Source organism: Anguilla rostrata, chromosome 15 (assembly GCF_018555375.3).
Source record: "Anguilla rostrata isolate EN2019 chromosome 15, ASM1855537v3, whole genome shotgun sequence".
Lineage (NCBI taxonomy): Eukaryota > Metazoa > Chordata > Actinopteri > Anguilliformes > Anguillidae > Anguilla > Anguilla rostrata.
Window position 1 is genome coordinate 34,434,723 of NC_057947.1, and position 22,716 is coordinate 34,457,438.

Sequence of the window (22,716 nt, forward strand, 5' to 3'; positions counted from 1 at the left end):
TCTATAACACGAGGTATGAAATATATATTTTCCTACATATCTCCAAATAAAAGAACATCACTATCCGATCCCTTTCATTTTAGAGATTTGTGTATATGTCTCTATTCGATATCAAAACATAGAAAAGGTGACTCCTCCTAACAGCAGTGACACATTTTAAAAAGATATCACCATTTTGTGGCCTTATAAAATCCTGACTGGCAAATAAAATGGGTGTCAGTGCAGGAGGAGGAGGTGTAGGCAGGTAACTAGTCACATGGGTTGTCTTGATTAGCAGCAGGACTGCACTTACATTAGAAAGCAATATATTTATATATAACATAAAGATAAATTAACATTAGAAAGAGAGGACAGCAGGAGATCAGCTGAATGGAGTGGGGGGGGGGGCGGGGGGGCTGGTGGAAGGTGAATAGATGGCTGTTAGAGTGAGCCGTTGAAAGAGGGATTATTATGGTTTGCATTTCTATGCCAGTATTGTGAGGGTAATGGTATCACAAGCATGTTGAACACTTAAGAATTTAGACTGGGCACGGCAATGTCAAAGGTGTGAAAAGGTGAACTAGTCGGGTTTCAAAAAACAAACCTATGTTTCTTCTGATTTTTAAAAATTATTTTTCAAAAATAATTAATTTTTTTTTTTTGAGGGGTGAAAATACTTCTTTAATTTGGTGCATATGTTTCCTACAAAGATGCCACGGAGTTTTATGAATTAATCTAGAATGATTTCTCTGACTATCTGGTTCTGTCAAACATTGGCTGATATTTTGGCTGTCTATAAATAAATAAGTCGTCCATAAATAAAAATTTTGCCTCTGTTTTTTTTGGAACTAATAGCAAACAAAGCTGAGTGTTCTCAGGAACTGGAACATGCTGGATTTGTTGAACAGCTGGATGAGTGTGACAGGGGATAGGGGATGGGGGATGGGGGATGGGGGATGGGGGGGCTGGACACTGGCACGTACCTCCCCAGCGGTGGTGTGTGAGTTGATGGAGATTTTGCAGGACCCTCCTCCGTGGCAGTAAACCGTCGTGGTCATCTCTTGCCGGGTCAGCAGGGCGGCGATCTCTTCCTGAGAGGGAACATACTCCCTGGACTTGGTCCTCTTCAGCGACTCAACAATGAAGTGGGCGTACTTTTCTATCTCCGTCCCAGAAAACTGCTCCCTGACCCTGGCCAATCACACGCAGGATGTACAATTAATCATGGGGGTACATGACATGACATGACATGACATAACATGAGATAACATAACATAATGAGGATAGCAGGCCATTCAGCCCAACAATGCTCACCATTTTCCTACCACTAAAGTGTACCTTGTGCTCATCATTTACCTACAAACTAGATAGCATCTAGCACCGTATCAAGCCTGGTCATGAAAAGTCCCCAGAAGTTCTGCATCTACTACATGACTCGGCAAGCTATTACACACTGCAACTACTCTCTGTGTGAAGAAATACTTCCTAATGTCTGATTTATGTCCCCTCATTCTACTGAGAGAACTCAACCTGAAGAAATTCTTTTAGTTCACTTTTTTAAACCACTTTTAAGATTAAGCATCTTAAGTCTTCCCTCATGACTTTTATCTTTCATAATAGGAACCAATTTAGTTGCCCTTCTTTGAACCTTTTCCAGAGCCTCTATATCTTTCTTGTACAGTTTGATTAATCAAAGACAGAAGTAAGAGTGTCTATGTTAACACAGATGCTGTACATCTGGAAATTGGTTTGATGGGTGCCCATCCACCTGACAGAAAGAGGTGCATGATGGGAGCGAGCGTATACCTCTTGAGGTGGAACTTGAGGTAGCGCAGGATGGCTCGGCTGGGCAGGAAGGTGCAGCTCATGCAGGTGAGCAGGTGCCAGTGCGCGCGATTGGCCGAGCTGTTGGGCTGCGGGACGTGATTGGTCTGTTTGATCAGCTGACAGTAGACCTCGTCACGCAGCGCCCGCAGGTCCTGGCACGTCTGCAGGATGCCCTGGATGATGGGCACGGGGTCGGACACCGCCTCCATCTCCTGCAGGGAGTTAAACATCCTCACCGCCTCGTCCTGCAGGCTGGCATAACCCTTCTCTTTTTGGACTGCAGAACAGAGAGAGAGAGAGAGGGAGATGAGAGAGAGAGATATTAATATATGCAGTTTTGCTGTGTAAAAACAATTCTACTCAGGGGCAAAGAAAGAGGAAGCAGGACTAAAATTAGCCTTACTCTTTAGATTGCTGTTTTTTTACAAGTCATTCTGATGTAGCAATAAAGCAAACTGAAAGTGAAACAGACAGAATTTGGCATAAGTCAGAAAGAGAGAATGTGAGAGTGAGAGAAAGAAAGAGAAAAAGAGGATTCTACACAGAGGAAAAGGGAAAGGAGAAAGGGGAACAGATGAGACAGTATTTCTCCAGCTGGAGGTGTGGTGTGTCCCTGCAGTGGTGGGGTTGTAGGCGGCTGGTGGGGGGGGGTGACTTACGGTTGACGTTGACCTCTCCATAGGGCAGGGGCAGCAGGGGGGAGTGCAGGGGGTGCTGGGTGTATCTGAGGATGGGGTTCCTCCGATACGTCTGCTCCACTGCCTCCGGGTTCAGGCTGTTCTCCTGCAGGGGGGGGCACGGGGGAAAGGTCAGGGGTCACGCAAATCCCTCGCGCGTTCAGGCTCACACCCCATGTGTCTCGAACACGGGAGTGTTCCTGCACAAACACGAGCAGGCCTTTCACACAGAGGAAGAGATAACCATCGTCAAACAAAGTCAGAATGGAAACCATGAGAGGAACAGACCACACCAGGGAGAAACGATGTTGACCTATTTCAGTGGAGGAACTATGATAAGCACATGATAAGCAACAAGTGTGCTGTTGTGGTTAAGGAACCAGGTTTCAGTTCCCCAGTTGAAATCCACAAAAGCTACAGAAATGACTTTACATTGTGTGCATGTCTCCCCGATGTAAACACGTAATAACAATAGCTTGCAATTTACATGACAATATCTCATCGAAATCCAACAGAAACTCAAAACTAGGAATCACTAGCAAAAGGTATGAAGAGCCACAGCACACTAAAAAACACACACCGTTAAAGACCTTGAAAACATAGAGAAGAGATGCAAGAGAGTCTTTACTGAAAAACAACAAAAAGAAAAAAACAGGATTGGAGAGGATTGGAGAGGTTTTGCTGTCCACAAGCCACACAGAGCGAGCGAGGCCTCCAGTACCTCTCTGTCTCTCTCTCTCTCTCTCCCTCTCAACTACAGTGCGCGTCTCTGGCCCAAAACAGAGCCGGTAGCGGCGCACGCTTCCTTGGCGGAAACGAAGCCACCGCGTCTGACACGCCGCGAGCCTATGAGGAGAAGACGGCGTTCAGTGCGGAGGCCCTCTGCCTGGCGGAACGCGGAACGCGGAACACGGAACAGGGAACACGGAACACTGAACGCGGAGCACTGAACAAAGAACACGGAACACTGAGGACACTGACGCGGAACACAGAACACTGAACAAAGAACACGGAACACGGAACACGGAACGCGGAACACGGAACACGGAACGCGGAACACGGAACACGGAATGTGGAACGCGGAACACGGGGGCAGGGCGGGCCGGGCCCGGGGCGAGCGTACCTTAATGTCCCGGATCAGCTGCTGGGTGGGCGTTTCTATGGGAACCTTGTTGTCAATGACGCCTTGTATGGCGGACGCCCATCGCATGGCTTCGTTCAGCATCTTGGTGTAGAGGCGGTACGAGTGCTTGCGCCCGTGAACTATGATGTTCCAGTAGCCTGAAATAACAAAAAGATTTATATAAATATTAAAATAGTGGGGGGGGGCGGAGCCTTGAGTACTCATGAAATGGGTGGAGCTTCTGAGCTCTGGCAATCACTGAGTCTGAAGTGCCTCAAAGCAAAATACTGTGGTACATTCAGACCAACGTTTTTTGGGGTATATGAAGCTTCACTTTCCAACCACTAAAGCAAATCCTAACATTTTTCCAGTCCAGTGAGTAGCAGAAGCCATTGTTCTTAAGCAGAAATGTAGAAAAGAAATGCTACATAACAAAAACAGTAACAGAATTACAGTTACCCCACCCTGCCCTGTGTCACCATGGATACACAGCCCAGATTCCCGACCGCACCCTGAGCTTCTGACAAACGGGGGGAACACACCTGTCTCTTTGAAGACCTTCTCCTCGGGCTGCACCACGGAGCAGAGGCTGTTGAGCACCAGGGTGCCCAGCTTGGAGGCGGTGCGCTCCGAGGACTTGTAGTAGTCCAGCGAGTTGTTGTTGAGGACGAACCAGCGCTTCTTCAGCTTCAGGGAGGTGCTCTTCCCCCCGGACTTCATCTCCTTGTGCAGCCAGCCTATCAGAGCGAGGATTCAACATGAGGCAGCCTATCAGAGCGAGGATTCAACATGAGGCGGCCTATCACAGCAAGGATTCAACATGAGGCAGCCTATCACAGTGAGGATTCAACATGAGGCAGCCTATCACAGTGAGAATTCAACATGAGGCGGCCTATCACAGCAAGGATTCAACATGAGGCAGCCTATCACAGCAAGGATTCAATATGAGGCAGCCTATCACAGTGAGAATTCAACATGAGGCAGCCTATCACAGCGAGAATTCAATATGAGGCAACCTATCAAGGCAAGGATTCAATATGAGGCAGCCTATCACAGCGAGAATTCAACATGAGGCAGCCTATCACAGCGAGAATTCAACATGAGGCAGCCTATCACAGCAAGGATTCAACATGAGGCAGCCTATCACAGCGAGAATTCAATATGAGGCAGCCTATCAAGAGGACACCTATCAAAATCAATTGAGGCAGCTATCACAGCGGAATCTGAGCACTATAAGGCAACATCACTGCCCGTCCACCCTGGAGTCGCCCTTGGGCCTCTGGAGCAGGCTGATCCAGTGGTGCATCTCCTCGGGCAGGTCCGTGTTGCAGTGGATCACCCGATTGGCCGTGATGATCACGAAGGAGTTGGGCCTGCGAGAGCATTGGTCACATTACACACACATGACACGGTCCCCATGGAAACAGGGTAAACAATCATGCTTTGGTCTGAGAGAGGATTTGGATAGTCCCAAAAAACATTGCAGGCAAATTTGTGCATGGACTTCCAACAATGCGATGCAAAGGTAAATTTATGATAAAAGGTCAAGCCACATTTCTATCAAGGTAACTTTTGGAGTCTCCACAAGTGGGTAGATCTTACCTGTCTGGATTATCCGAAGCACAGACGGAGTCGATCAGCCCAACGTCCAGCGTTCCCTGTTGGAAGGCAATAAGGAGGAGGTGAGGTGTTTTTAAAAAGACCTGGTCTGCCTTCACCACGGAAACGTAGTCTTGAGACGAGGTGACACTGACCACTGCGTTTTTGGGGTTGGCCTGCTCGTGCTGCATCTCCAGCAGCTGCTCAGGGGTGGCGCTGTGGACCCGACTCAGCACGTTGAACCATCCACTGCGCAAACAGAACAGGAAGAGTAAACACAAGGCACAATGCACACATTCCAGCACAGCTGAGCACACCTTGGTCAGTGTAGTACCATGGCCTTCCACCAGGGGGAATGTTTGCACAGGGCATTTGTCACCTCCGAACAATCTTCAACTTATTCAACCATTTCCCTCACCCCTCATAAAATAACATGTCCAGAGATTCTTGAAGCACATACATTTCTAAAGACATAAATTTGAAATGAATACCATACATTAGAAATATAAATAAATGAAAGGCTGGTGAACTAGGCGAGTCACTTTGTGATTCAGAAACTGCAGAAATGTACCTGGCATCTTCCGGGGACTCCGCAAACACTTGGTAAGTCCTCTCCTCCGTCACGATATTCAGAGCGTTCTCCTTCTCGTGGTTGTCCACGATCTCCCTGCGGACAGACCCAGAAGGAAACCGCTTTAACGGGACGTCCCGAAAGCGGGACCGACGCGCGAAACCCTCTTTTAAACGCGGGACCCCGCGGACGGACGGGGCGCGCGGGGAACGTGAGGCGCTCGCTCTCACTTGGCGGCGCGGACGTCTATGGTGCCCTTGAGCTTCTCCTCGCTGTCGTTCTCGAAGTACATGAGCTTGGCCTCGCGCAGGACGAACCAGCGCATCTTCCAGTTGCGCCGCGACAGCGTGGACATGCCGCCGCCCTTCTTGTACAGCCAGCCGGACTTGAGCGACTCCTGCTTCGCCCGGAACCACAGGAAGGTCTCGTCCTTCAGCACGCACCAGCGCCGCCGCCACGGGTTCATCAGCCCGCCTGGGGGGGAGAGCGACGAATCGCGCGTCAAGCTGTCACGTGACCGGGCTATCGAGCGCTGCGATTGGTGAGCCCAAACACTGCGTGTGCACGGGTCAGCACAAAATATCTCACTAACCCTTTGAAGGGTAGATTTTTTGTTGTTGTAACGTCTCTGTCAAAATTCTAAGTCAGTGTTCTAGAACTCCGTCGCTTTCGGTCACCAGCAGCTATTGTTACATCAACATCGGAATGTTCCGTTCAGAACATTCTAATCACATATTGGTGATCCTGCACACTTGAAGTATTGCTGTGTCTGTGACAGGATCACATAAATGTGACACTTGAAGTATTGCTGTGTCTGTGACAGGATCACATAAAAGTGACACTTGAAGCATTGCCGTGTCTGTGACAGGATCACATAAATGTGACGCTTGAAGCATTGCCGTGTCTGTGACAGGATCACATAAATGTGACACTTGAAGCATTGCCGTGTCTGTGACAGGATCACATAAATGTGACAGTTGAAGCATTGCCGTGTCTGTGACAGGATCACATAAATGTGACACTTGAAGCATTGCCGTGTCTGTGACAGGCTCACATAAATGTGACAGTTGAAGCATTGCCGTGTCTGTGACAGTGCTGCGGAGGTTTCTCTCTCACCCTTCATGTACAGGTAGCTGTGGAAGTAGGGCGGCCCGCTCCCGTTGAGCGCGTTGACGCGCCCGTTGGACACCTCCTCGTCCGTGTCCACGTAGCCGTCGTTCTCATCGTCGCTGTCGATAAACTGTTCAAGACAAAAACCACTGAGTAAACCGGAAAACCCTCTTTCTTTTTCATTCCTTTTGCACAAGTTATTTCCCTCCCCACACGTACCATGCTATTAAATATGTTCTGAACAACATTTTGAACATTCTGGTGCCTACATTTTTTAAAAATTCAAATCAGCTGTAGATCTGATGCTTTGTTTGGCATCAGATCAGTTTTTCAGCTCTCTGATTACAAGGCAGGGGGACTCGTGGTTCATGGTGTAGGCTTTTGGCGCTGCCGACCGTAAACACAGCTTCTAACGGAAAAAAAGGACCTTGACTTTGGCAGAAATACTCCGTTTGTACCACTGAAACAAGAATGTGTGATCAAAGGCAGCACTGGCTCACATCCAGTTATCACAGTGGCAGTCAATCCGCACAGCCCATTACTGTAAGCACAGCCAGCGGCGTAGCAGGGGCCAGGGCCAATACAAAAGTAAATCACATATTTAAGGGTTCAGAGCCCAAACCAATCCATGCTCCAGTGGGATCTGAACTCAAGCCCTGCTGTTGTGAGCTGATGTTTTTGGACAGAGCCCAGGAGCGTAGCCTGCTTGTGGACATTCCCCTTGTGGTTTCAGTCTGATTCTGCTCTCTGCTGTTCCAGCGGAACACGTGTGCAGGAAGCCTGAGACTAAACAAGTCGGCCATGTGTGTGTGTCTCATCGGACTGGAGCAGGAAGATGGAGGTCCAGAAAAAAAAACTCCCCACCACCTCCACGCTTAACTCTGACGAGCCTAGCTTTCTCTCTCACTGGATGAGCCTGGCTTTCTCTCTCACTGGATGAGCCTGGCTTTCTCTCTCACTGGATGAGCCTGGCTTTCTCTCTCACTGGAAGAGCCTGGCTTTCTCTCTCACTGGATGAGCCTGGCTTTCTCTCTCACTGGATGAGCCTGGCTTTCTCTCTCACTGGAAGAGCCTGGCTTTCTCTCTCACTGGATGAGCCTGGCTTTCTCTCTCACTGGATGAGCCTGGCTTTCTCTCTCACTGGATGAGCCTGGCTTTCTCTCTCACTGGATGAGCCTGGCTTTCTCTCTCACTGGATGAGCCTGGCTTTCTCTCTCACTGGATGAGCCTGGCTTTCTCTCTCACTGGATGAGCCTGGCTTTCTCTTCCCAGCGTTTCCCACAGCTTTTGTGCGATTGACAGAATCTGGGAATGGACTCAAGAGATGTACGGGCAAAAAAACCAACATCGACTGCTAAAAAAACCTCCCTAGACCCACGCTGTTGCGGAGACATCTTCAGTAGCTCTGCGTGCAAAACACACGCATGGAAGTATATTAGCGGTGGCTGCATTTATCGCATAAATATATTTGAATTTGAGGGATTGACGCGTCAAACCGAACATCTTCCCTGGCAATTCAAATTCACATTTTTACCCACCGTCTCCGAAAAATCTCATTTCCAGTTACACAGATGGTTCTAGCCATATAGCATAGAGTATGTGCTTAAACATGACAAGCTGATTAATAGTTTTGTCGTGCAGGCCGAGCCAAAACAACGCGAGTGCAAAAGGGGGACGTCCCACCAAGACACGTCCTGCACAAGGCTTGATTCGGGAAAAATCCACAACCTGAGAAAGCGCCTTCGGACGAGGAAACAGCAGAGCGGGACCGAGTTAATCAGTACCGCAGAGTCCACACAGCCCAGCGGGAATGTGGGGAATGATTCACGCGATGCTAGCAGTGCCAGCGCTGGAGTCAGAGACCGTACGCTGGCATGTTTGGGAGGGGAGGGGGCGGGGAACTAAAACCTCGCACCAGACGGTGCAGAATGCAGGGCAATGAGTGTTACCACCGTGGGAAAGGGGATGGGGGGGGGGGGGGCGTTGCGGGGGGTTCGGACCCTCTCGTTAAAATTCCGACAGCGTGAGCGCTTAGCGTGCTAAGTGCTAGCGGGCGCTTTTAGCCAAAAGCGACTCACGGAAGGTGGCGTTTAAACACGGTAAGCAAAGCCGCCACTAGAGCTCAGAGACGGGTGAAAAGGCGCAATGGCGTCGCCGTTACAGGGATCCGCGAAAGCGCGGGGGGGGGGGGGGCGGGGGGGGGGGGGGGCTGGGGGGGGGGGGGTGTCCGGTACTTACGGAGTCGGAGCTGCCGCGGTACGAGTCCAGGCTGTTGTAGGTGCAGGTGGACTTGCGCTGGGCCTTCCCGTCGGTCACGTGACCGTCGCCGGAGCTGCCCAGCGCCTCCTCCAGCTCGTCCTGGTCGTAGTCCGACTCCACGTCCAGCGGCGTGCTGTAGATGGGCTCCTCAGAGTCCGGCAGGCTCCCGGACCCGGCCCGGCCCGCGACGTCGCCCCACCCTCCTCCTCCTCCTCCCCCCACGATGAGGGGCGGGGCCGGGGGCGGGGCCGGGGGCGGGACAGGGGCCATGGGGGGGTGTACGGGCGAGGAGGTGCACACCACCCCCTCTGTGAAGACGGGCGGGGGAGGGGGCAGGTCCGCGAAGATGTCCTGGTCCAGGGGGGGCGCCGGGGGGGGGAAGTCGGGGAGGGGCACGCCCTCCTCCTCGGCGTGGAAGCCCTCGTCCACCTCCTCCTCGGCCAGCGGGGCGGTGGTGTCGGGCGAGTCGTGCAGGTTCTCCTCGCTGGAGGCGGAGCGCTCCAGGCCGCCGAAGTCCAGCAGCTCCACGAACTCGGCGGCCACGCGGGACGCCTCCTTCTCCAGCCGCCGGATCTCCGCCGCGCGCCTCTGCTGCAGCTCCGACCGGGACGTCCCGCACAGGAGCGACACGCCCTCCTCACGCTGCCTCTGCAGCCGCTCGATCTCCCGCTCCAGCCGCAGGATCTCCTCCATCTGCCGCGCCTCCTCCTCCGAGGCGCAGGGGCTCAGGCCCTGGAGCGCTGACACCCCCACCTGAGGGGGGGGGGGGGGCACAGAGCAGGACATGTGAGGGACAGGCGTACGCGAAGGTTTGGGGGGGGAGACAGGGACACATGTCACCCCCAATATTTTCATATTCATTGGTCCCTCAACATAGCTAGTATGCCTGTGAGATTTGATGTTTAACTAGTTTGGGGGGGAGACAGGGAGACATTATTTTCATATTAATCTAGCCTTAGCCAGTATGCCTGTAAGACCTGCCATTTGCCTAGGTGACCCAGCATATTAATTGGTCCCTAGACGTAGCTAGTATTCCTGTAAGACTGTACGTTGGACTAGGTGACCCAGCAGTGCATCTTTCCCCAAAGCTGAAATGAAACTTACGCCTATGGGGAGGGGGGGTGGGGGTGGGCGGGGGGGGGTGGGAGTACAGGTGTGCAGAGGGACAGAGAGCTGGAGAGAGAAAGAGAGAAGAGAGGGAGAGAAGGGGTCCAGAGAGAGGTATGGGGTACAGAGAGCCAGGCAGAACAGAGTGGGTGTATCGATAGGAGAGAGGTTAAAGGAGAGAGCGACAGTAAAGAGAAGAGAGTGAGAGTATCGACAGAGGGAGAATATTGTTGTATAAATAGTTATAAAGAGGGTAAAGGAGAGGGATAGAGAGAAAGAAAATATGGGAGAGACTTCATACAGGGTGGGAGAATGAGGAACAAGCAGATGGCTGGAGTACTGGCAAGAAAACAGCAGCTTCAGATTTAATTTCTCATTTTAAGAAACATACAGTTTTAACCTTTGAATAAAAATGACATGGAAAATTACCTGGGGACCCAGTAGATCTGTTCCCACTTTGTGCCTGTGTGGAGAGGAACAGGAAGCGAATGTTTACACACTACAGAAACACAACCAGACACACACGCTCTTCGTCTTGCGAAGGTCCAGTTCCAGCATGTGGGTCAAAAGCAGCGGAGCCAGACGGACCAATCAGAGACGGCGTTCCTTACCCGTTCTTTCTCTCCTCTTCCTCTTTCTGCTTTTCTTGCGCCTCCACTTCCTGCCTGGCCCTCAACTCCTCCGCCTCCAGCCTCTTCTTTAGCTCCGCCTCTTCCTGCCGGATCCTGAGAAGCTCCGCCTCTTCCTGCCGGATCCTGAGCAGCTCAGCCTCCGCCTCCTCCTCCTCCTTCCGCCTCCTCTTCAGCTCCTCCTCCTGCTGCTGCTGCTGCTCCAGCTGCCTCAGCCTCTCCTGCTCCTCCTCTGCTCTCCTCCTCCTCTCCTCCTCCTCCTCTGCTCTCCTCCTCCTCTCCTCCTCCTCCTCCTCTTCTCTCCTCCTCCTCCTCTCCTCTTCCTCGCGCAGTTGGCGGTACAGGCTGCGGGCCAGCTGACCGCGGTGGTGCTTCTGGAAGACGAGCGCGGCGAATCGCAGCTGCAGGAAGGCTCGGCGCCAGTAACGTGCGCGGTAGTTCTTCTGGATGGTGAGGGTGCTGGCCAGGACCTTTTTATAGTGCTTCCTGTGTGGGAGGCACACACACACACACACACACACACAGCCCTGGGGTCACTAAAACATTTAACTGGGAGAATGGCTCGTAGTTTCGTTAGCCATCGTTAGCCATCTCGCGCCTTTGAGGGCCCGTTTTTCATAGAGCAGCAAGTGACAGGAAGAGCAGCTGTCGGCTTTTTGTTTTTAGTGTCACTACACCCCCCCCCTCTCCCACCCCAAACCTCTCAGGACTGTGTCCAGCCAAACCCCCCCCCCCCCCATCCCCCCACCCCCACGAGCTTCCCGTGCTCCTGAAAATGATTGGGGACAGGGGGAGCTCACTTTGATTCCTACATGCGACCTTGTCCATATCGGACTTGCGCCCCCCCCCCCCACCCCGACCCCCCCACCGAGGATAATTCACACCTCCCGGAGCATCCTGTCACATACCTCAGTGGGAGTGATGACTGCTCCCTGGCCGGGCAGAGTTTAAACACACAAACCCACAGAGGTCACGTGATCGGGGGGGTCATCTCTAAGATCTGGCCCGGAGTTCAGCCCTACCAGCCGGCTCATGCCGAGTCTAGATCCGCTCAGGTCCTTATCACTTCCCACATTTTTCACCCGCCCCCGCCCCCGCCCCCCCCCCCCACCCACATTCAACATTTCTGCCTATGAAGAGCAGACGATTTAATCCCAAAAAGTGATTCTCTTTTATAGGAGTTGGAATCTGATGAAAGTTAACGGAACAGCGTGCCATAAGACTAGAGCCTTGGCACAGGATGTCATAATTTTTTATGGAGCCATGCTATCAACGCGAATTTTCTAACTTATGACCATGTATCAACAGTAAAATACAATTTTTAAATGATCATGAATAACTGCAGTACCATAAATATATCATTTCACTATAATATTTTTTCTATGGACATGCTATCACCAGAAGACAAAGGACATGAAATATTCAACTGGAGTGAAACAGTTTTATGATATCTATCAACTGCAGTAAAATACTAATTTTTTATGGATCCATGCTATCAACTGCAGTAAAATACAAATTTTTTATGGATCCATGCTATCACTCATAATACAATTCTCATTCTGGGAAAAATATCCACGTTCCTCAAAACAGTGCTTTCACATTCCGGTCAATTCACACACCGCCGCTGTCTGCAGCCTTCCTGCGTGTCTTTGTTTGAACCGGGCTCAGTAAAAACAGCCGAAGCGCTGCGCTCTCTCGTAAAAAGAGACACAACTTAAGCATAACTCAGTTCCATTGTACTAAACTGCAAGCAAACCAACAGGATGAACAGGTAACACTCTTGTGTTCTTTCCCTTTCACACCACACACACACACACACACACACACACGTGGTCTTGCACGCGAACACATATATTCATACACAAAAAGCCACATAGGTTCATACACACATATGTACACATGAACACACCTGCATGGATGCATAAATGGTCACATGCATGCATATACAGTGACACGCATGGACTTGCATACGTGTTCACTTAACAAAGCCATTTAAGTACACGTGCATAAGTACATGCAAACATACACATGTACACAGATCTAGACGCACACACACACACTCTCCCTCTCTCACACACACTCACTCACACACTCTCACACACATACACACACCAACTCCCTCACACACACACTCACTCACACACTCACACACCACTCCTCACACACACTCACTCACCATCACACACTCTCACACACACAACTCCCTCACACACACACTCACTCACTACACACTCTCACACTCACACACCTCCCTCACTACATCTCACCACATACACACACACACTCACACAACACACACTCCACACCACCACACACACACCACACCACACCACACCACACACACACACAGACTAACCTTGCCACATAGCTCAGTATGTGGGCTCGGATCACCATGCCAGCCTCCCGCCGCACCTCCTCTCTCTCCTTCTCCAGCCTCTGTTCCAGCGCTTCCTTCAGGAACACCTGCGCGGGGGGGGGGTGGGGGGGGGAGTGCAGAAGAAGGGCCGGGGTTAGCTCTCCTCGGGGGGGTAGGGGGGCAGCGAAAGCCCGGCGGTTTCAGACGGACTCGCGATGCGACGGCGGGATCGCGGACAGACGGTCTCTGAGGGAGAGGACAGCGCTCGCGCACTCCGCCATTGCCCTCGGCCCGCGGCGTTCTGGGTAATCCTGCTCCTGCTGTGGCTCTCACAGCGCTACTGGCCCGCTCAGGCAGCTCTGCAGCGAGACACCGCCGGGGAGGCGCGGGGGGGGGGAGGGCCGGGGAGAGGCTCCAGTCCAAGCCACAGGCCACGCCCCCCTCCTGGCGCTCTCACAAGCAGAGGCCACGCCCCCTCCCAGTGTTCTCGTTTAACCCTTCCCCTGCCTGCCACTCGCCCAGAGAGAGAGGGAGTGAGTGAGACCTAGAGCCCCAGAGCCACCGCACTTTTCCAACGCGCAGATTTTCAGACGCCACAGCTGTTACTAAACAGGCAGAGGGGTGCGGGGGTGGGGGGGGGGTGGTCACGGATTTGCGGTAAAGAGAGTTCTGTTCTCCTCCTCCAGCAGTGAAACACACTGGCTGACTCCATTTTCACTTATGGAAACTTTATAGGACCCAAAGCGAAGATATGCAAAAAAAGGGTCCCACACCCAGCTAACGCTTTTTTTGTCGAGCAGACTTTTTGGAATGTTTTTTGCAAAAAGCAGCTAAGTCAGTGTTCTAGAACTCCTTGTTGCCTTCAATTACTGGCAGCGATTGTGAGATCAGCATTAGAATGTTCGGTTAAGAACATTCTAATCACACGTGTGTGATCTTACACTTTAAAATCACCCCGGAACAGGAATAAACAACACCCCACAAAGCATTCTGGGAACTTCTGTATGGCAATTTATTAAAAACAAAGGCTGATCCCACCACACTTTCAGCTGTATATAGCAGACCCACTAGCCCTCCTAACGCAGTAGGGCTAAGACAAAATGGCCGCTTGGACGTGTGACCCCTTGTGCCTGTTTTCCTGGAGCCGGTAGCCCAGATGTGTTCCCATAATCAGTGACGCACGGCTGTGAGCGAAACATTCGGAGGGAGACCGCTCTTCCACATCCTTCTACCCCCCCCCCCCCCCCGTCCGTCACATGACCCCAATCCTGAGAGCACACTTCCTGTAGTCACAATCAGGACAAATATAATTACACACAGATTGTTTCAGCGAAGGAAACACACACCCCTCCCTGCATCTCAACACCCCCCAACCCCCACCACTCCATACCAGCCCAACACTTAACCTGACAAAGGCAAACGCACACAAGCGCACACATACACACACAAACCTACACACACCATACCGGCTCAACACTTGCCCTTAACCTGACAAATGCACACACACACATACACACACACACACACACACACACAAAAAATACGTACACACACACACATATACACATAGACACACACATGTGTGCACACACACACACACACACACACACACACAGCCTCAGGAAACGCACTTCTCAGCCAAGTCACTACCTTAACAATTGAGTGTTTCTGACTTTATAGGAAATGTCACAAAATTATGGGATTTAGTGTTACTCATCTGAAGCTGACTGTCTTTAAGGAAGCACTTCAGCTCAGTGTAACTAACTGATATCTCAAGATGGGGAAGAACAACTCATCGACCACCACAATGGATGGCGATGACACGTGCTTTCAATCTATAACCCATCAACAAGGTTCGCCACAGGAAAAAACACTATGGCTGACTCAAATCATCGAGTCACTGAGTCACAGAGTCACAGAGTCACCGAGTCACCGAGTCACCGAGTCACCAAGTCAACGAGTTACTGAGTCACTGAGTCACTGAGTCACCGAATCACTGAATGTAGACGATGTTCCACCCACTTTGGGGTCCGTGAAGCCTCACCCAGGAAGAGCTCAGGTTTCAGGGGATTGGAGCAATCCTCCTCCTGGTGTAGGGTGTGCGCCTCACACCTCTCTAAATTCCAGACTGTGATATATTTATGAGAGCGGACTCACACTGATTCACACCGAAAAGCAATGGCAGCCAAGCAGCCCTGACCCTGCAGATAACAATGGGGCTATTTTAAAGTGGAACAACCAGTCAGGCACAGCACACTCAAGCCTGCAGAGAGAGTGTGTGTGTGTGAGTGTGTGTGTGAGTGTGTGTGCAGGTGAGTGTGTGATGTGTGTGCAGGTGAGTGTGTGTGTGTGTTGTGTGTGTGTGCATGTGTGCGCAGGTGAGTGTGTGTGTGTGTGTGTGTGCAGGTGAGTGTGTGTGTGTGTTTGTGCATGTGTGCATGTGTGTGTGTAGGTGAGTGTGTGTGCGTGCGTGTGCGCATGTGTGTGTCCACATATGTTCATGTGTTACCCTGCATGTGTGTATGTATGACCGTGTATGCTTCTCTGTGTGTACACGCCTGCATGTGTATGTGCATGTGTGTGAGAGAGAGAGATAAAACAAAGAAAGAAGAGGACGTTTGCACAGTTTAGGTTTACTAATCAGGTCATTCAGAAATAGGTACGGGACTACAGAATCATGCACTTCACTTTGCAAAGGGCAAGCAGACATGCTGGCTTCACTTAGGCTTGAGGAACTCAAGAACTCAAGGGGGGTGGAAGACTGACTTATTTATAGCCTCTTCCTGCTTCTCTTAACCCTAACACCCCCCCCCCCCCTCCCCACAGGTCTGTAGAGCTGCAGTTCAGAGATTGTAGAAGTTAATCATTTACACTCTCTAAAATCCTTGGAGGAAAACGTCATTTTTTTTTTTGCAGGGGCTGGGGTTCATCTCAGATTTAATGTCTAAAAGCCGTCAGACCAGATTCATTGTGTTGCGTGATGACACACTGACTTTATCCAGGATGGAGCTATCAATGGCGTGAGGTCAAAGAGCATGGCTGACACACAGGAAGAGGGGGGGTGAGATAGAGTGAGTCAGGGGTGTGCTGGGGGGGGGGGGGGTTGGGGGTTGGGGGATGGTCGAAAGAGAGAACAAAAGAAGCATCGCAGCTGAAGTGCGGACCTGGTCTCAGCCCCGCCCCCATCCTGACAGGCCGTCTCTTTGTCTCTCCCTCTGTCTCTCTTTCTCTCCCTCTGTCTCTCTTCCTCTCTTTCCACGCTCTCTCCTTCTCTCTGTCCTCTGACATGGTCATGCCACTGTCTCTAATAGAGCTCACTGTACACTCACCCCACTGTAGTATGCATTATGTTAGGATGTTACCATGGCCCTTGGTCAGTCTCTCGTTATGTTCCTCCTTATGTTCCTCATCATGTTCCTCATCATGTTCCTCATCATGTGCCTCGTTATGTTCCTCCTTATGTTCCTCATTAGCCCTAACCCTCCTTGTTCTTCATTATGTTCCTTGTTATGTTCCTCGTTATGTCCCTCGTTATGTCCCTCACTATGTTCCTCTTCATCCCTAACCCTCGTTATGTTCCTCTTCATCCCTAACCCTCGTTATGTTCCTCTTCATCCCTAACCCTCGTTATGTTCCTCGTTATGTTCCTCATTAGCCCTAACCCTCGTTATGTTCCTCATTAGCCCTAACTCTCGTTATGTTCCTCTTCAGCCCTAACCCTCGTTATGTTCCTCGTTATGTTCCTCATTAGCCCTAACCCTCGTTATGTTCCTCATTAGCCCTAACCCTCGTTATGTTCCTCATTAGCCCTAACTCTCGTTATGTTCCTCTTCAGCCCTAACCCTCGTTATGTTCCTCACTATGTTCCTCATTAGCCCTAACCCTCGTTATTTTCCTCGTTCAGTCGCTCCAATGTTGACTGAACAGCCACAGGGGGAGGAGGAAAATAAAAGTGAAAGAGCGAGGAAGAGCGGTGAACGGATGGATGTGGGGCAGGCCGGGGAGCGGTGTGGTTTGCGGTGTGAATGCACACACTGAGACCGGACTGTAATCCTTCTTTTGGACAGAACCGCGTGGGTGGCACAAGCGTAGCTACGCTGATCCTAACCAGAGCTGCTGAAGGCCAAACCACCGAAGAGTCGAAAGTTCACCAGGACCGGCCCGGAGAAATCGAGCCGCTTTGAACGTGAATCGGGTCAGGTTCACAGCGCGGCCCGGGTCCAGAGGCAGAGAGAGGTATGAGAACAAGAGAGAGGAAACCATCAGAACCTTGATAAATGTTTTTTCTGCAGATCTGTCCACTGCAGACCGATGAAGGAGCAGAAGGGTTCACACAGAGAAACACACAAACCCAAAGGCACGTTCATGTAAACAGCATCGCCACAGCTGGGAATCCCCCCCCCCAAAGAATTAAATAATTGTGACACCCACCCCCCCCTCCCAAAATTAAATGTATTGGAAGCCCCCCCCCACCCCACGATGAACTATAGTGAGGGTCCCACCCCCAATATAATTTGTAACAAATTAAAAAATGGTTACACCCCGTACCCTGGGCTCCACTTGGGCCTGGGCCTGGGACAAAGTGTCCCGGTACCCGCCCCCGCGCACCCCCACCCGCATTGGCAGGCCTCACGAACACAAGCGGAATATAACTGCACGAGCCAATCGGTGAACAGCGCTAGCGACGGCTGACCTCCTGCGGTCTGCTCTCCTGACCCTGCTCTCGTGTCGCCGGGGCAACGCTGGGTCAAGCCGCGACAACCCGCGGCCCACTTCACCGAGCCCTCATAACAGCCCCCAAAACACACGGAGCCCAGCTGGAAAAACACGCCCAGCCCCGGCCGCGGAGCCACAGAGTAGGCCTGCTCGGGCCACTCCGCTAGGCACAGCCGCAGAACGAAGAACAAACAACGCAACGAACAATGGGGGAAAAGCAAAACCGAAAAAAAAGGGTGTAAAAGGAAACCTGAGACGGGTTCCTTAAAAAAAAAAAAAGAAAAGAAAAGAAAAAAAGCAGAGGAACACGATTGTTTTGCCTTTACTTACACGGCGGCCATGACGCGCCCGTTCGCTACGCAAAAAACGTCTGTTAATCAAAGCGGTAATTTTTCCTCCAGCCAAAAAATAAAATAAAATAAAAATGCAGTGTAGTCCAAAATGAGCAACACCCTCTCTGTTATAAAATACAGGACAGAATAAACTTTCAGTCTTTCAGTTCTTCTTTCTATCGAAGCAAAACGTGATTCTGAGGTGGATATTTTTTTAGTGTATCCAGCTCCCAGTGTTGAACAGTATAATATACAGAAAGAAATGTGGGCACAAAAATATGGGCGCACACACGTGTGTACACACACACACACACACGGACATGACCATAAACACGTAAAATGAGGACAGGTGTTAAAAGGTCATTGGCACTTTAAAGGGGTATATGGTAAAATCTGTCCTAAATACACTGTCAATGCACTTAACTGACCTTGCATAGCGTATGCGACTCCAGTGCTATAAGTGCGATGAAAATAGCAGAGCACATACATATTTTATGCAGTAATACCTCCATAAGCACAATGAGAAGGTAGATTTCCTGTTTTTAATATAGCCAGGATGCCAAAGCTGCACACTTTTGTGTTTTCATCTGATAAGGTGTAGCTTTTTGGCATGAGAACCCTTCTTTAGTGTGGTGGGGTGGTTTCCTCTAAAAACATGTCATAGCAGCACATGTTCATGTTCATAGGGTTGTTATGGATGCACGTTACCTTACACAACTTTCTCATTTTCACATAATTAACCCTTTTATACAGCTGGATGCATACTGAAGCAAATCAGACTGAGCATCGTGTTCAAGGGTACAAGGTCAGGGTCCTACCTGGGAACCGAACCGCCAACCTTCGGGTTACGAGCCCAGTTCCCTACCCACTACACTACACTGCCATGGGTAGACGTTCCAGCTGAGATTTGGGTAAGTCCTAGGCTGAGATGTACATATCTCCTGTCGCTGTACCTGTAACCCTACCTGTGTAACTGTACCTGTCTGTGCGCTGGGTCAGAGAGGCGGTTGGGGGTCAGGGGTTAGAGGTCACAGGTCAAGGGTCGGCGCACCCTCACGTGCAGAGCGCACGTACCTTCGTCACCCGCTACATACCTGTGTAGCTCTACCTGTGAGTGCGCTGGGTAAGAGCGGCGGGCGGGGGTCAGGGGTTAGGGGTCGCAGGTTAAGGGTCGGCGTACGCGTACCTTCGTCTTTCCCAGCTGCCACTCTGCCCGGGCGCCGTCGTACGCGGCCAGCAGGTCCACACATCTGCGCCTCTCGTCGCCGGCGCGGTCTCTGTCCCGCAGGATCATCTTGTACCTGGAGGGCGAGCAGGCAGAGAACACGTCCCATCACACAGAAGCTTCGGTCGCTCCTCCGCATGGGGTCAGGGGTCAAGGGTCAGGGGTCGGCTGACTCTGCTCGCGCTCCGCAGCCCGGCTACATCGCATCTTATATGTTTTATATATGCTACATGTGTTTATGCTTTAATAATCAGGGCCTCTAAGAGGTTCTTTTGGTCACCCTTCATTTCAAGTAGGCAGTAAACCCCCCCCCCCCCTCTCTGGTAATTGTGCAATTTTATGAGTCATGTGACGACTTCAGAAATTCACATTTGTCATAAATCAAGGACACTTATAAAAATTATAATAGTTGGTTTAGGGGTAAAGCTAGAGTTGTGGTAAGGGACAGAGGTTAGGAGTTATTCATAAAATGGCTATCCGTGCCATAAAACCATAATCATGTGATCTGCAGTGCGTGCTTACTGTAACAGTGTTTGTGTGTAGTTTTACAGACAAAGTTCAGTCCTCATATAGGAAAAAATCTTACTAGAAACAGAGCTACTCTGAAAACAGCAATCTAACCTAATATTATGATAAAGTGAAGTTAAATGCAGTTGAAGCTCCTCAGGACCGGACAGTACTTTTAATGTTCTTTTAATGTACATTTACAAGTAGGCATTTAGCAAACACTTGGACAAAGAGCCAACATTTAACCGTGTACGACAGAGATCTGCGACGCTGTCCAGTGCCAGTAAACTGCATGCACAGCATGTCGAAATTCCGTTACCTGCTGAAGAAGTCCTGGAAGGTTCTGCGGACGGGAAAGCCAGCCCGCCGGATCTTCACCGTCTCCAGCATTCCGGAGTAGCGCAGCTGGTTCAGCACCACCTCCGGGTCGAACCGGTTGGGATTCTAATGAGCAGACAGAGGTCCAGTCAGAGGACTGATTGATCGTTGAACTGCCATGTTCCGTACACGGCAACGTTCCGTCCATGGCGACGTTCCGTCCACGGTGACATTCCGTCCATGGCAACGTTCCGTCCACGGCAACGTTCCGTCCACGGCGACATGTGTCGCTTTCATAATTCCAAATCAAAATTTCGGAACGATCAGAAGACCCAACATCCAGCTCATGGAACCCACTGTCTTTGTACCAAAATTCCATTCAGCTATACTGGACCAGGTCATCTTTCGCACTGGCAACCCAAATAATTATGCTTATCACTCTCACATCATTCTATCATTTCAAACGTCCTCTCACCTGTTTAGTTCACCATGCCTACAGTGACAATAAAGCATTAATCTGTTGATTATTTGCGATAAACAAGGATAAAGGAATGGCTTTGGCCTGGAGGACGTTTAATCTGGGATAAAGAGGCGCTTTGTGTGAGGAGCTGTGTCACGCTCTTCCCCTGCAGCGCTTATTGGCAGGTTAAATGAACTGTGCTCCACACTCCATCAAAGGCTCCTCTGTGCTGGCAGCCATTTTATCTCAGACGGGGGGGGGGGGAGGGTCTCTGGATTAAAAGTCCCGAAATGAAGATCGCTGTGAGAGGCAGGACAGGGGCGGAGTGAGACCACCGCGGAATCCCGCGGAACCCGCACGGGATTGGCCCGTTCTTCCCGCCTGCCCGCCACACCCCCAAGCCCAGTCCTCGTTTGGAACGCGGGCCTACCTTGGCAGTTTTAGCGCTCGGCCTGTGTGTGGGTATCAGGGTTAGGGACGTCCACCGTTCCACACGCCGCCCCCCCCGTCCCCCCCCACTCCCACCCCTCCCAAACTCAGCGGAGCTATTCTCAGCACTGCAGGGGGTTAGGTGGGGTGTGTGTGGGGGGGTGCAGGGGGGGGGGTTGTTCAGCCGGTCATAGCGGATGAAGACGTGTGAGGAATCCCATTCCTTGGGATTAGCGCCATCTTGGAAAATTACAGCCGGTGGGATGAATCTAGTCCCTGGGTTGATTCGGTGGGGGGGGGGTGGTGGGAGAGGGCGAGAAGGTGGGGGGGGGGGTGTTGTTTCCATGGCGCTGATGGAAGATAAAATACGTGTGAGGGTTTAAGAGCAAACGCTGAACCCCAGCCGGTGGGGGATTTGGGGAACGGCGGGCGCGGCTCACCGTGCCCTTTAGGGCGTTATGTTGTGAAGGAGAGCTGACCGTGGGGAAAACCCAGGGGGTAACGACTGTTAACGTGGATATGGAGTCGCAGAGGAGGAGAGGAGGAGAGGAGGAGAGGAGGAGAGGCCGACCCTCAGCGACTCCACTGTGCTCTGTTCTGCCTCCGCTGTCTTATCTCGACGCTCTGCCGCCGGGGGTCAGGGGTCAACCGGCAAACCGGCTGCAGCTCGAGTGGACAGCCATGACCTTTGACCTCCCCCCCCCCCCCCCCAAACGGCCTCGAGCTCCTGGAATGTGCTGGCAGAGGGGTTGGGCTGTGTTCTTCTCTGGGGGGGGTGAGGGGTAGGGATAGGAGGGTTGGAGCACAAAGAGACTCCTTTCACAGATCCGCGATGGCCGCAGAACTCTCTGTCCCAGCTGAAACTGTAACAGGGCTTCTTGGAACGACCCAAAATGGCAGATCTTTCACATTTCACTGCCGCCAGAATGTTCAGCTTGTTATTGTGGCCTTTCGGAGCTGGTCAGGCTCTCTCTCCGACACACAGGGCTTCTTTCGGGGAGATGGGCCCTTATCACAGATTCCAGAAGCAGGAAGCGAAGGAACGCCTCGAGAACGGACAAGGGCCCTTTCAGTCTCTCCGACTGAATGTCGTCCAATAAAATGTAGCGCCAACTTAAGGCCTTTCCAACCTGATCACAACACTCGAGCTCGACAGCAGAAGACATTTAATCATCTGACTATTCAGTATAATTTGTGAAAATGGCTGGCAGGATGATGCATCTGACAGGATAATATAATATAATATAATAATTTCAGACAGTGTCAGTGAAGCCAAAACTAGCATATCTGCCCCAGACGCTATCCACTCAACCAAGTTAATTCCAAGAACATGATAATGTGGCAAAATAATATACAAATAAAAATAAAAAATGTAAACAATGGCTTTTCCCCATGTTTCCAGTTCTAATGAGCAGAAATGAACCCTTTGAAAAGTAGGTTTTCTTGGAATGTTTTTTCAAAATTCTAAGTCAGTGTTCTAGAACTCCACTGC

At 51.0% G+C, this 22,716-nt stretch overlaps 1 protein-coding gene across 1 annotated transcript in view; it reads right to left on the reverse strand.

Annotated features, from left to right (window-relative positions):
• Window positions 1-22,716, reverse strand: part of LOC135240365 (unconventional myosin-X-like) — a 91,865-nt gene that overhangs the window by 6,978 nt on the left and 62,171 nt on the right. The window contains 17 exon segments of the mRNA XM_064309747.1: window positions 963-1,170; window positions 1,786-2,083; window positions 2,466-2,589; window positions 3,607-3,764; window positions 4,149-4,355; window positions 4,849-4,979; window positions 5,209-5,264; window positions 5,361-5,454; window positions 5,777-5,872; window positions 6,007-6,250; window positions 6,893-7,016; window positions 9,125-9,898; window positions 10,682-10,715; window positions 10,864-11,367; window positions 13,238-13,344; window positions 19,472-19,586; window positions 20,337-20,461. Of these exon segments, the coding sequence (XP_064165817.1) occupies window positions 963-1,170; window positions 1,786-2,083; window positions 2,466-2,589; window positions 3,607-3,764; window positions 4,149-4,355; window positions 4,849-4,979; window positions 5,209-5,264; window positions 5,361-5,454; window positions 5,777-5,872; window positions 6,007-6,250; window positions 6,893-7,016; window positions 9,125-9,898; window positions 10,682-10,715; window positions 10,864-11,367; window positions 13,238-13,344; window positions 19,472-19,586; window positions 20,337-20,461 (3,399 nt within the window).